Genomic DNA, 14,928 nt, shown 5'->3' on the forward strand with positions numbered 1-14,928 from the left:
ATAAATAGTCTAATTAAACATAAAGAAATCCTTCGAAAAGGGGGGCACACAGGAAACCAGACTGGGCTGGAAGAAACACTCGGGGTTTTTAGTCAGAAGGGTTTCTTTTGTATTCACGCATCTCCGCACAGCCTGTAGTACTCAAAGAGCGTTTATCCTCAGCCATAAACCGCTTTAAAGCCAAGTGGACGGCGTCGTCCTGCCTCTTCCGACGGGGCAAGCGAGAGGGAATAACTAGCGCCCCCTTGTGGTCGTGGAGGAGGCGTGTGGACGCGATCACGTGAGTGGGATCGAGGGACAAAAAAAGAAAAAAAAGGCAGAGGCAAAGATGTAGCGGCGAGTCTCTCCGCGGCACTGACAGCCTGGGATTACAGCAGCGCTCCTTACGGAGGGACACAGTCATGGCGGGGCTCCACTGACGGACGGCAAGACGACCCTCCGCCTTCTTTGCTTCCGTCAGTCCGAGCGCCGATCCTCGGTTCACCCCTTAACACAGCAGCCCAGCGGGGGAAAAAAAGACAGGACCGAAGGACTGGGCTCTGAATAAAAGGAAAATCTCTCTCAGTTGAGTGATTTTTTTAAGAGAATGGCGGACCGTGATACATTACCCCTTCCACTGGAGGTGCGAGCCAGACTTGCCGAGCTCGAACTGGAATTATCAGAAGGTAAGGATTAAACGCATCTTCATTATTTCTCTTTTCCCTCTTTCAGTGCTTCTCTTTTTGAGAATATTAAAGGGACGCCTGTATGCACGGCACGGCCGTGCGCAGTAAACCAGAGATCTGCAGCGATTTTTTTTTTGTATTATGTGTTGGGATGCATGATCTCAGATCCGCCGTCGTGTTGCTTATGTCTTGACGCCTTGAAATCAGGTTTTTGGCAATGAGCTTGCGAGCAATCGGCGCTGTGTGTGACCTTGAATGTAACGCCGGGAGCCGCCGATCGGATCCCCGTTAGGTGCTAACTGATGGGGCGACAGTGTGGGGTCGCGCCGCGGAAAGTGCCCGCCGTAATGTTTCAGTTGCGATCAGTGACCGGGACTTGTGCTTAACCCTAAATTATAAACTGACCGTGGTCCAGGAATAAGGAATCCACTTTGAGGCTCGGAAATACAGCCTTTGATCCGATCCCTTATTTCTATCTGTTTCTTTGTTTCTTTTTTTAAAAGCAAAGCTCGAAATAAAATGTAACAAAACCCAGGCGTGTTATTTACAATGCATGATCCGCGGGGAATTTCTGCAGTTACTTTTCCTCAGCTTGAACAGAGCCGTTTTAAGTCTCTTTCCGTGTGGGCGTGCGGAGCGGTCCGCTGTTTGTGTGCAGACCTGGACCATTTAAGGGAAAAAAGTACTTTCACCAACACGGGCAGTGGTACCGGTACTGGTGCCTAAGCGGTCCGATCGATGAGCACTGTTTGTCCTCGCAAAGCTGGAAAATTGGTTTTGAGTCAAAAAGGGGGATCAGAAAAAGTCTCCTCCTCAATAGTGAAGGTGCGGCGGGTTTGTGTGGCTATTAACCCGAGCGGACCGCGGTGCGATCGGCCTCGCTTCTCATTCCGGCACTGCGGCTTCGGCTTCGGCTTCAACATGCTGGGGTTAACTTTCTTTGAAACTCAGAAACTGACATTAAAATCCAGGACGGCGTGCTCCGTTTCTGGAAGTTAAGAACCCATTCACGTCGGTTTTTGTGGATTGCAGGGTTTATTCATTTATTTGTTCGTTTGTTGTCCCTTTTTCCTTTCTGCGCATGTTTTTAAGACACTGACGGCACGATCATTCATAGATAAATCACACAACAATGACTGTGAAGTTTTAGTCAAATCGCTGTAAAACGTAGCAGAAAGACTCGGATTTTTCGGTAATGAGGTGATTATGGTGAGCGAGAGTCACTAGATTTAAATGAATGCTGGTAGCCGACTTTGGATGAGGACCTGACATCTTACCAGGCAGAGCCGGTAGCCGGTGTAACGGTACCTGTTACCTGCGCCGTGTCCTGCACGAGGCTCCATCATGCTTGTCGTACCATGGATTCCATTAATGCCACCATGTCCTGAAGTACAGAGGCTCGGACACCTGTTATGCTGGATTGACCACGAGGAATGTTGTCCTGGGTGCAGATGAACCCTGCGGTTCATCACACCACACCTGCAGTAACAGCGATGCGTAATGGCTTCAATTTACCCTGAAACCTATGAGTAGAATATAGTAATCAAGGAGGCGTCCATTGGAAAGTCAAAGTCGCCTGGTTGAAAAGCAGGCTGCCTGAATGTTTATTGCTATTTCTAAAGGAAAAGGTGCGCGACCACTTTCAAATCTTCAAATTTAGGATTTCATGCTGTGCTTATGACTGTGTGGAATCCAAGGCAGTGACATCATGACCTCGGTGTTAATCTCCTGACTGTGAAGACTCGCTGGTCTGATTTATGCACAAGCAGGACAAGCACTCTCGTTGTCATGCGGACCCCTGCTGATCTGTGCCAACCCTCCCCCCCCCCCGCCGGACTCCTCATTCGATGTTTTAAATACGGCTCCACGCCACAGCTTTCCGTCGCCATCCGGAGACGGACCGCCGTCCTCCGTCGCGTGGCCTGGGATGCGGCGGTAATCACAGTAATGAACACGGGCTAATCGAATAATTAGGACCAGGAGGAGAAAGGCCAAGCGGAAGTTTCCGGGTTCTTGCTGCAGTCGTGGATATTGACGTGCCCTTACTGTGGCCTGGCACGTGGGTGAACATGAAATGTATTAGGTGGCAAACGGGCACATACGCAGTGACAAAAAGATGATTTTGAATCCCCCTAAAAATTTGCTCCTCCCCCCCCGATCAGCGAAGTCCACCAAAGAGGACTACCCCCAATCCACTAGAGAGAAACTTCAGAAGTGGGCCCTCCATGTTTCGGGCCTGACCCTGGCGCCTTTGGTGGTGCCCCGTGCTGCCCCCCCGTTTAAGCGTGGCCATGTGCGCCGTGCCGCACGCCGTCCCATAGCTGTTTACGCTCTGCAGCCCCGGGGCAGGGCAGGTTTTCCAAACGCTTCGCTTGAAGTAGACGTCCTTGGCTGAAGCGATCTTTGACAAGGTAGCCTGAAACAAGAGACGGCCTGTTTTCATCTGACGATGGCTTTCTTTATAAAAAGGCCCAGATGTAAAATTATCCCCCCTCCCCCACAAACTCCCAGGCTGGGGAACATTTTGGCAGCACCTTAGGATATTATACTACAAGAGCTGCTAGCCTTAAGACTGCTTGTATTTATTTGGAGAAATTAAGCCTCATTGGATTAGATAATAAACACAGGATGTGATGTACCAGCGAGGCACTGGCCAGGTCTCCTGTCCAGCTTCTGTCATTCCCTGCCCCTTGATTCCTGTCCATGTTAAATGAGAGCGCCACCAACAGGTCGGAATATAGAACTGCACCATTTTATTTGCTAGAAGGCAAACATAGCCTCAGATGATCCCAGTCCACAATTGCACTATCCTCCGTTGACGTTACCGGCAGGACATTAGATCATTCTCTCTTACCTGTTGTGTGGGATTTTGACAGATCGCCATTGTTTCTTTTTAAGAGGGAAAGCGCATCCAAATCTCAGCGCGGTGTGCGGAAGTGTCAGCAGCACAACATATGGCAGTGTGGACATTCGGGGGCCTTAGGGTGCTGGAGCGCGGGGCCCTGGAGCCGGACTGGCCGATGGCCACGATCAGGGGGTCTGTGCTGACCCCCGTGCCAAATGTGACAGAGTTTGTGTCAGAAGCCTGCCGCTTTAAAGCTTCATTTACTCATGCACACGTGTCTGAATGTGAGAACCAGCTCTATAAGACCTTATGAATTTTACTTTTAAAACGAAATCACAGATAACACCATCCTTTATTTCTGAAACTGTCTGAATTTGACATATTAGCGCAGGGTCAATAGCAAACGTTATATAGAATAAATACGAATCAGCATCAATATTCACAGCATCAATAATTTTGTAATTTCATTAACTGGAATGAGCTCTTACTGTCTTTGTTGCCAATAGTAACAGCTCCCTCAAAAAGCATGAATATGAATATGGAATGTGTGTGATGTTATGGGTTTTGGTGAGTTTGCACAATGCTGGCATCTGCTAAAGTGCGTGGAGTATGATGTGGAAATCGAGATTTGTGTAATCTGACGTGCCTGATCTGCAGTCTGGCTGCGACGGTAATGAAACGATGCCCCCCCACCCACGGCACGGCGATGCGATGCTGTCGCTCGGCCCCTGTGTCCGCAGTGATCTTTGCACGCCGTCCATCTCCGTGTCGGATGCAGTCCCATCAATGACGTCTCGCGGGATCTGCTGAAGGTGCTGGTTTGAATGTGCGACAGCGATCAGCCGGTCTCAGGCCGCGGGGGGCGGATAGTTATACTACTTATACTTTTTGGTTTCTTTGCCTTTTTATTTAATTGCTCTCCACGCTAACGGGAGACATAAAGACTAGAGCTGGTTGATGGTTCCATTTTCTCCCCTCCTCCTTTTTGAAATGACCACGTTTCACCTTAAAATACCGTGGTTATACCCTGATCTCCAGTGTCCGCTCGCAGCTCTTTCCCGTTCCTAGAATAGCAGTCCCTTCCGCTGTACCTCTCGCGCACCGAGGGCACACGCGCCGGTGCCAGCGATAGCCGACGCTCTCTGAGAACTCCTGCCACCTTGCTTCCTGTGGAGACTCTGTGGCAGGGGGCACGCTCGTCACATGTTGGCGTGTCGGGGTGCCGTCAGCATTTAGGGTTTGTTCTAGCCAGCCCCAAACCCCCCAGTCCCCTCGGAGAGGGCATATGTACAGTTGCAAAGCCACCCCTGGTGTCCCACGTGGTTTGGCCAAAGATCACAGGAAGCCGACCGCTAGCTATGATCTAGTAGTTTGTTGTCATTGGCTCGAGCGGGGATCTAGCGGCTCGCTGTCGTTGGCTGGAGTTGGGATCTAGCTGCTTGCCGTCATTGGGTGGGGCTAACAGGTAGCGGCTCGCCGTCATTGGCCGGAGCTGGGAGCTAGCGGCTCGCCGTCATTGGCCGGAGCTGGGAGCTAGCGGCTCGCCGTCATTGGCCGGAGCTGATACGAAGGAGCTGCTGTTGGCCGTAGCTGGCAGGAGTTCATCGCAGTTTCAGTTGTAACATTCAACATGCCCTGTACAGTTAATGTCCAATTCACTAATCTTCCAGAATGGCTTCTCCAGGAACATGGCTGTGATTGGCTGTGACTATCCTGGGAATAAGTTCAGGCAAATTACAGACACCAAAATACGAGAGTGTGCGGACTCTGCGTGTAGTGGGGGCTGGAATTTTGATGTGATTGGCCTGGTTCTGGTCCCCCGCTTGGACCCTGCCGCAATACTACAGGATACTACAGGATACTACAGGATGCCATCCGCTCCTGCGGGCGCACGTCCCCAAAGCTCTTTAATCGCGCTGATAATTAACCATGTGATTATGGGTGAAGCCTTTTTGGGGGAGGGGGGGGCGCAGTCTAGGACGATGATCCCCATAGCCTTGCAGTGCAGGTGTTACGGACTATCGAATGTGGTCACGTGATCTCTGGGTCGCTGGAGACCCGGAGCGTGTGTGAAGAGCCCCGCTGTCCTGTCTCAGAAAATCCGGGGGACCGGTACCACCGACAAGGACTTGCTGAGATGCTTCAAGACTCTGTTCCTTTAATTTTGGTTTTCCACGGTATGCCGGTTCTTTGTTGTTAACAGTGATAAAGACCGACCCTTTTACCTAATGACGAGCTTCCCAGGCTCGTAACAGTGGGGTAGCAGTTTTCTGTGCACCGACAGTAAGAGAAGCACAACGCACTGCATTATGGAAACGGGGAACTGAGACATCCAGCCCCCAAATATAAGCCGGGGATGGATAACGGTCCCGTGAGGACGGAGATGTTCTATGCACTGAATCTAAATCCTCTCACTGCACCACACCCCTTCACCAGCGGGGGTGCAATAACTTCTCTGGGCCCCTAGGCTGACGTGGGTGGGGGGTGCGGGGGGGGGGGGGGGCTGTTTGAATTATTTTTTTTTTGTAGCTGAAAGACAAACGAGAGAGAATTAAAAACAATGTGACTTCAATGGGCTGCTAATCATCATCTACTGATTGGGGAGGGGGGTGCTGGTGGTTGTGTGTGTGTGTGTGTGTGTGTGTGTGTGTGTGTGTGTGTGTGTGTGTGTGTGTGTGTGTGTGTGTGTTTTTCCCTTTTTTTTCTCTTCAATGACTTTGTCTGCGCCTCCGGTGCCAATTGGGCCCTATGTCTGGATCCAGCCCAGCCAATCACAGGCTACATTATTAGCATGTTTGCTGTAAATCAAGCTGACAAATGTGGGAAGCGACAAGCATACAGCAGAACATGTTAAATATGAAGGCCGGTGATAAACTATTTATAAAGACAGACTGCTGTTTTACTGCCGGGATGTGCCCCCCCCCATCCCTGGGTGTGGTTCCTAGTGCACGATGGGTACCAAGACCAGAAAGCCAGACAGAATGTTCTAACCCTGGTGCCAAATATGATTTATTATTCTACTGCGCTACATTATTAATTTAACAGATGCTTGTGCCCAGAGAAACTGACATGTTTTACAGCCTAACCCATTGTTAAAATTGGTTATTACAAGAATAGGGTGATTCTTTCAGATATCTGTAGATTTCAAATGAATCCGGATTCTGCCTCAGTAGGTGTGGCTTATGCACGTGCGTTTTAATTGGCTGGGCGGGCGTCACATGACAGGAGGATCACATTCAGCCGTAGCCCAGTAATTCAATGGAGGAAGCAGGAAATATTTACCAAGTCAAATCATATTGACTCATAATCCCTTTATAATTTTTTTTTTTTTTTTAGGTTAATCGTTGACAGTTTTTTTTTTTTTTTTTCCTTTTTTCAAATCCAAAGTTGACACATAGTAGCAGAGATAATCCTGTCCTGAGAAGTTCTCCAGCACGCAGGCTGGGCCGAGCTGGGCCGGGAGTTTGGCCAGGACGCCGCCGGTGCCATCTGCCCAGAGCAGCTTGCGAACGTGGCCTAGAGCTGCTGACATCATCACCGGGCCGCTCCGAGGGGGGCAGCCGGGGTGGGTGGCGTTTCGCTGAGGTTGCGTCATGATGCCAGGCGGGCGGATAGAGAGACGCCGCCGCCTGCAGATATTCCGCCTGCTTTTCGGGAGATCGGTCTTATGAATAAATAAATCAGTCGGACCAAATCGAATCTATCGGGGACTTTTTGACACGCAGACGGCGGGTTTTCATTGACTCTCACCCGGGAAATAGATGAGGTTTGCAGAGGGTTTTAATATGATGTTATGATGCTTTTAAATTGGACGTTAAACAGACGGGGGGCGGGGGGGTTCCGGGCTTTATAAGGACAGGTGGCCGGTCCACGCCGAGGGAGGGTGAAGGGACCTTTCTGCCCCACCCCCGGCTCATATTTCTACCCCCACCTCCTGCTGGGTCCAGGGCTCTCCCAATGTCATCAAGTTCAATGACACTCTCTCCTGTTATTGTGTCCTGTGCTGCTCGCGGCAGACAGGCTAATGAATAGTGCCCCCGCCCCCTATTTAACTGCTTTGTTGACTGTGTCTTTACAAGGTGTTGGACCTCCCTGAGGACCAGCATTTGCCTGGGGGGGGGAGGAGATGCTCAATCCAGGTCCGGTTGGGCCGGTTGGATCGTAGAACACCTCGGCTGGTTTTTGTCACATGTTGCGCAGTAATTAAGCACTAAAACGCACGTCCTGACGTCAGGTTTAAGGATCAGAATTGTCCGGCTCCAGGCTGTGGACTATAACACTCAGTGCAGAGTGTAGATAATCTGCTTCCCTAATGCAGCTGCATTTAGCTGAAAGACTGCCAGTCTGTATCACTGATTGAACCTTATTGAGTGTTTATTCTGCAGCTTTTATGGAAGCCGTTGCTTATTGATGCACCGCCGACGCGGCCCTCCTGTCAGCAGCCATTGTGTGCGAATGAGCTGAACTGAATCGCACAAAGTGGAATATTACAGAGGCTAATCGAATGCAGTTTCCTGTTTTCCTCACATAGGCTGTGTAGGGCGACATAGGTGTGTGTCTGGGTGCTTAGAGATCTCGCTGTTGGCTTTCTAATTTGTGAAAACTAAGCCCAACTGCTTACTCCAACAGATAAGAGTTCCAGGATTCTCATTTGGAGTCTTATCTAGCGTGTGCCCTGCCTTGTGCCCGGTGCGTCCTGCTGTGAGCCGCAGGTTCATCGTGCTCCCCTACTTGATATGCGATTGTGTGATCACTGTTTTCAAGTGAGGGGAATCCTTAGAGATGCCTTCATACCCCTAGTCAAACAGTTAGACTCCAGATGTGAAGAAGATTTTAATAGCACCATACGGCTAAGTTGGCCGCGTTCCCTTTCGCTTTGGCTCTGTTTGGATAGAGGTGTGTTTCGTGACTGACGGTTGGTTAGGAATATGAATGCGGTTAAGGGGAGACATGGGATTGCTGCAGGAAACCGTCATCACACACACTGTGCGGTTTGCAAAAATTTCACAGGTCAATGCTAACCAGTGTGGGCTGTAGGTGGACCCAAGCCTGAGTGTGGGATTGATGGATTTATGCGGTTTTCCCTGTTTAAAATTCATTCGCCACCTCAGGTGAGAAACGCCAGATAAAGCCGATGATGGACAGTTGTATGAATCCACCTCCGTGCTTTCAGCAGAGCCTCGGGTCTGAACCCAGGCTGATGTAGACCTCTTCAGAGGCAGACCCCCGTCTGTCAGTAAGCGGGAGAGCCTGTCACTTTGCTGTTCCTCCACATTCATGTGATATAGACAACAAAAACCATACTGAGTGCATTAATATGAAGGTTTCTGGCAGGTCCAGACTGGTGCGGGAGGTGAGGAAAGCAAAGGCCAGCCGGATTGGAGGCTCGTCTCTGGGGAAGGGTTCGGAGTCACTTCCCGGAGGACGGCGAGTCTTGAGCTTTTTGGGGTTTACGTTAAGATCTCCAGGCAGGCTCTCTGGTAGTAAACAGTCAGAGTAGGGAGATGGCGGTTATGAGGGTCCTTTGTCTCGAGCCAGTAATATGTCCCTACAAGCTTTATAGGCGTACAGTCACAAACAACGTAAAAGAGTTTCTTCCTGTTCCTGTCAGGAACACTTGTCTGTCCGGCCTGAAGGTGTGAAATTTTGGAGACATGGGTTGCTTTCGGTAATTCAAAAGTTACCGACCCAGCCTGAAGTGACCTTTGTCTCTCTGGGGTTTGTCACCGTGCCAGGTAGGAACGTTAAGATCTGGTTTTACAGTATGCGAGATAGTATCTTCACCTGTGTAAACAGTGGGGGAAAATGCTAGCATTGTGGTTGGGGGGGGGGGGTGGTCCAGAGGTGGAAAGTTCAGGTCCAGAAAGTAAAAATCCAGATCAAGATTTCATCCAACCAGTTGAGTTTAAAGAATCTCGGTCAGTCACATCTAACCCCCACAATCATTGTCCCAAGCAACAACGAACACTGTAATACAGTCGAAGGTCTTTTATTGTTGATATAGTCTTGCCATCAGACACATCTGATGTTTGAGTTTGATTAAAAAAAAAAAAAAAAACAGGATAAAATCCCTGGCCTGCCTGTATGTGACGCTACAGAAACACTCACGATGTGTTGATATATGGTGTGTTATGAAGCATAGGGACAACAGATGGAAATACTTAGATATTGAGGGTATCTGGTGGTCTACTCTTGTTTTTTTTTCTTCATGGTCGGATCTAAACAAGCTTTAGGGTTGTTACAAGCTGGCGGTTATGTCTCAGAGATGTAGTTTTGATTTAAGTCTCTGCTATGGTGTCCAGCGTCAGTGATTTGACTGATTGGTATTCTTCCTTTCTTGTGATCGTGTTAGTTTATAACAGATGAGAGAGAATTAATCAGCCATTTAATGAGTTGCATACAGTTAGACTTGGGTAAAAGAAAAAACTGATGAGCAGAAGTTGGCGTTGAGGATATCGTAGTGACAGAGGGTGAAATCCACTAATCCGCGGATGAAATGGAGTATATACTTATGTTGGGACAGGCACTTTTGATCTGCAAAACGTCCTTTGAAAGGAGTTCAGCAGAATCCGAGCGACTTTGCGCTTGAGCGTCGCGGATTTCGTTCATCCGGGAGAAACCTTCGTCCCACTGAGACATAACCGGCGAGGTTTCCGGTTCCTGATTTCACCGGGATAAAAACCCATTCTTGCGCTGGCTTTGATGGGGAGCCGGGATTCAGTGTGTGAGCAGGACGGGCTGCCTACCCGACAGCGCTCCGCCTTACCGTGCTGTACAACCCGGATTACAAACGACTCCCAGACTGGTTCCTTTGTACCAGAGAACAATGACGGAAGATCTAACAAATCTTAAGGAAGAAAACGTGTTTCAGGCAGGGCGAAGGGTGTCGCAGACAGCTCCCTGCTCGTGTGACCATGATGGACAATTTTTTAGTCTTATCTAGGTCTGATAAACTATATAAGACTCATATGTATAACAGAAGTCAGGGCTGCAGTGGTGTAGAGTTTGCGGGTATGGGATTAGGAGGGGAGTAGTTGTTCAAAGAAGAAACTTTCGCAACCCAGAAACAGGACTGATAATTGTACGCAACAGGTGCGCGAAATGCCATAATAGGAGAGGAAACGGTCACTCCTGAAGGGGAAAAAGATGTTTGGCGGTTGTGATGTTGTTTAGCACAGAACAGTCGACGTATTTATTCCGTCTTCCTGTATAAAACCCCAACCCTGGGAAACTGTGATCGATGCAAGTACCCAGGAGTACCTGGGACGAGAGATGGTTGAATAAATAATCTTTGCGTTTTTCTGAATGTATGCACAATATGGACATTTTTAAAAGGCACATTTCACAAGTGCTTTTGCTTATGTATAACGTGCATTTAGAGCACGATTTCCGCCCCGATTACACGGCCAGATGTGGCATTTCACGCGGTTATGTTTGCGCTCATTGTTGGTCCCAACAAACCGCATTTTATTCACTTTCTTTCCGCGAAAACGGCTATATGGGCGGCATTTTTTAGCGGCTCGACTCGGACCCAGGGCTTCCCGATCTCTTTAAGTAAACAGGTGTGAATTAATGCCGGTGAATCCGTCTTCACACTTTAATGGATTTGCTGTTTCCCCCTTGGCTTCTCTGTAATCCCTAGAGGAGTCTCATAATTATACATTATTTCATTTTGGCTTCGTGCCCACAACCTGTGTAACTATCCTCCCTTCGAACCTTATATGTACTTTGTACCGTCCCACCCGACACACGAGGATATAATGGTGTATTTCAAAATCATTCGATGAAAAATTAACATCATGTTCATTATTTACATGCGGAATAACTTTGAAATCGGCTAGTATTACCAGACCTTCTAGATTCTTGTTTCCAAAAGCAAAAAAGAGGTAACTGATGATACTCTGAGTCACGGTAAATGGGGAAATTTCATCTCTAGTCTCATTTAATCTTCACCATCAATGCCACACAAAATTGTTTTTGATAAGAAATGTTATGAGTCAGGCTTTTACTGTCCTGCATTCAGGGGAAATTCAATTTGACCTCTCAGCTGCTTCTGCTATCAGTTGTGACGTTTGTCAGAAATTCTCCGTCTTTCTTCCCATTTGCACTTGTTCTTTTCTTTGCTGGTATCTCACTACCTTGGGCTGTTATGATCCGCCCCTCAGACGGCAGCTATAAAACCTGCATTGACAGATTTATCCTCTAACAATGTCACTCTTCTGCCGTTTGTAACCTAACCTCAGTTAAAGCAATAAGACAGGCAATTTTGCCTTTTCATGACAATAATGAATAGAGCATTTTCACACTGCTAAAAATCTCAGCCCAGCCATGCTTTCTGGGCTGTAATAATTTGAGGGCCGAATGTTTTGTGGATCTCTAAATGGGTGCATTGATTATATGTTTAATAGAGATACAAGTAGGAGGTGGTCAAGGGGTGGGGAGGAATGGTGGTCCTTTGTGATGTTTATAATCCTGTCCTTGGGCAGACGTTCACTGACTGTGTTTTGTATTCGCCACGAAATTCACAAGCCACTCTGGAACGAACAGGATGAACTGGAGCCAATCAGAGGCAGGCTGGGCATGTGTGTGGGCGGGGTCTGCTTACAGTGGTCCTGGATGGTCACCATGACGACCCCCTCGTACCGACTCAGTCTTTTTATCTTTGTGTTTGGTTGGGGAGCAGAAGTAGAACCTTTCGAGGTTGACGACGGGCAGGATGCCGGCTGTTAAGTAGTTAATTGTCCGCTTATTAGGCCGCTGTTGGTTAACTGCCAGTCATTATTTATAGATGGAGGGCTGTGGCCAGCCAGCAGCGTAATTTCCCGTGGAGACGTTCCCGCTCTCATGCAGGCACCCTGGGATCGTGCTCCGGCCAGGTGCCGCACTCCCAAATCGGGAGCGCAATTAAAAATGCGCGCTGCGAGAAGAGCGTTTGCACGGCATCTGCGAGCCCCGGGTCCTTCGTCTTTCCAGTGAGGCGGTGTGATTCGCCTGCTTTCATCACCGCCCCCCCCCCCCCCCCCCCCCCCCCATGTCGCTGCCCCTCAGAAGAAAACAGATGTTTGGTTATGAGCAAATCCAAAGAATGAATCACAGTTTTGTCATGGGCCTGCATGCGAGCCAGAAATGCCTGTTTATTTCTCTCTCTGTTCCCTTTCTTGTCCCCCCCCCCCCCCCCCCCCGCCCCCCCATTTTCTTCTCTGAGCTTATCGGCTGGGACGTGGTGTGTAGGTCTCGGTCCTGGAGTTAGCATTTCCCTCCCCAGCAGCTGGTGACTCCGCCAGGGCCGGCTTGCTCCTCTCTATAAAGGCAGCTTTTTGATGCTGGATTCTGGCCTGCTAATTATTTGACGTAATTTACGTTTTCAGCCCTTCGTGCGGTAATGCGAGACTGAAGCTGTCGTGTTTTGGAAGCAGAGGTGTTTCGCTGGTGCTGGGTGGGGGGGGGAGCCAATTCTGGCAGATTATGACGGCTATGATTTCGTAATTGCTTAGCGGCTGTGCCTATTTTTAGCTTCTCCTTAATCATGTGACCTTCTGTGGCTGTCCAGTAGAGGGCTGGGGCGAGCAGACGTGGTTATAGCAGCTTGCTGTCTGTGATACAGGTGGGCATGCTGTGCAAGGGCGAGGGGGCAGGGGCGAGGGCAGGCCCTCCCTCTACAGAGTCACAATGTTGCACGCTTTCCCTGGCTGGCTGTTTTTAATGAAGGTATTTGGCTCTAGGGTACAACAGCAGGCCACCAGCGGCCGCAGTCATTTTCAAAAAACACTCTCGCGTTTCTTTTTTTATTCGAGAGTAAATCCATGCAGAGGTGCGCGCTGGGGGCATTTGGCTGACTCGTTCCCCTTCAGCTCCCCGTTCTCACTGTACTGTTTGTTATTACAGTGGATTTTTTATGTTTATGGATTTGAGTGTGGACTCATTACTTTAAAGTGTATTTATTGCCTTCTGCTGGATGAGCCGGCATGTGTTTCACTGTCCTCTAGGCAACTGAGTAACGAGTGGGCGGGGGGGAGCTATCCGAGTGACCTTAATGACATTAAGCCGAGTCACTGCCTTCAGACCTCTCTGTGCTAAATCTTCACTCGGGCTTGACAGCCTCCTTGATGTCACCGACTCTCCCGGCAACGCGATAGCGTGAGGCCTGCGGTCGCCATGGCGCCCACTCCTGACCCAAGCTCAATCACGGTTGGATGTTGACCCGGCGCCTGCCTCGAAAGTTCAGAGGTTGCAAGTTGACAGCAGGAGAAAAGAAACCACTACACGCCGAAAATGATTTTGTTTGCCGGGCCCAGTGCCCCGGGGATGGAGCACAGTCATGCGGCATGTGGTGGATGGGAAAGTCGGGTGGGTAAACGGGTGCAGGGAGATGGGTTTTCTCGATCTGGGAAAGACCCTCTTTTCGGAGAAAGTATTGGGTGGGCGGGGAGGCCGAGCGCTAACGTATGTCTAACGTGCTGCAGTGCTGAAATTGTCGACGTGTTCATCCCCTGGGACCCAAATCCCAAAGGATCCCTCTTGCTTCCGGCCGTCTTCCTCGCTCTGTACTCTCCCGCAGACCGGAATAAATACGTCATATCAGGAGTTTCGAGGCTGTGTGCAGCTGCTAATTCTCTTTTATATGTGAGCTTGTCTCGGCACACTTTGGTCGTCGCTAGTTCTCCAAATCACCACGGAGACGTCATGGGAATGTGTCCCGGTGCCCTCGGTAAACCGTGAGAGACCTCTCGGCTAGTTTGGAGACCGCCGGACGCTTTGGCGCGGTGGAGGATTTGTGGTGAAGGCTCCTCTCGCCGTTTCTCCATGGTCTGTCTGACCTTCTGCTGGAGACGCGGCCCGGCTGGGTGAAAATAATTCTTCTTATCCAATATGGCCGTCTGCTGCTTTGTCCCTGAGCACAGAAAGGGAAGAAAACCAGGTCTAAGGCTGTTCAAGAGTGGTGTACACAGGGGCACAGCTGGAGGCCCAGCTGATTGGCCCCTGGAGTTCCCCTTCCCCTGCCACTCACAGATTCAAAGCATATCATTGGGTAAGGATTTGGTTGACCACTCTATGTGAAATATGACCCCTTTTACGCTCCCCACTTTAAAAAAATCCTAGAATGGTCCATGGTCTACGATAACACCATGGCTAATGTTTAGGAGCATAGAGCTGGTTTCAGTTGCCCTGGGGAGCTGAGGTTAGCATTGTGGCTAGCAGTGGAGGACTTGTGGATTAGCTGTGTCTTGTCATTGGAGGCGATGGGGTTGCAGGGGTGCCTCTAGCCATTGAGAGCTGAGGGTTTGCGTCACTGTGAAAGAGCCGAATGCTAGCAGTATAGCTCCTTGTTGAGGGGTTGAAGTGGATATTGCAGGCAGAAAGTTAAGCGTGGCTAGTTGAAATGAGGGTTAGCGCTGTGACTAGCCTTTTGAGAGGTAG

At 49.5% G+C, this 14,928-nt stretch overlaps 1 protein-coding gene across 12 annotated transcripts in view; it reads left to right on the top strand.

Annotated features, from left to right (window-relative positions):
* Window positions 1-279: 279 nt before the first annotated feature.
* Window positions 280-14,928, top strand: part of LOC125739600 (disco-interacting protein 2 homolog C) — a 112,303-nt gene continuing 97,654 nt past the window's right edge. For 6 of the 12 annotated variants that reach the window (XM_049009861.1, XM_049009865.1, XM_049009862.1 and 3 more), the window contains exon 1: window positions 280-665. In XM_049009861.1, coding sequence (XP_048865818.1) covers window positions 587-665 — 79 coding nt within the window. In that variant the 5' untranslated portion in view covers window positions 280-586. The remainder of the gene's footprint in view (window positions 666-14,928) is intronic. The other 6 variants (XM_049009869.1, XM_049009873.1, XM_049009866.1 and 3 more) reach the window with 2 other exon arrangements.

This window comes from Brienomyrus brachyistius, chromosome 4, assembly GCF_023856365.1.
Source record: "Brienomyrus brachyistius isolate T26 chromosome 4, BBRACH_0.4, whole genome shotgun sequence".
Classification (NCBI taxonomy): domain Eukaryota; kingdom Metazoa; phylum Chordata; class Actinopteri; order Osteoglossiformes; family Mormyridae; genus Brienomyrus; species Brienomyrus brachyistius.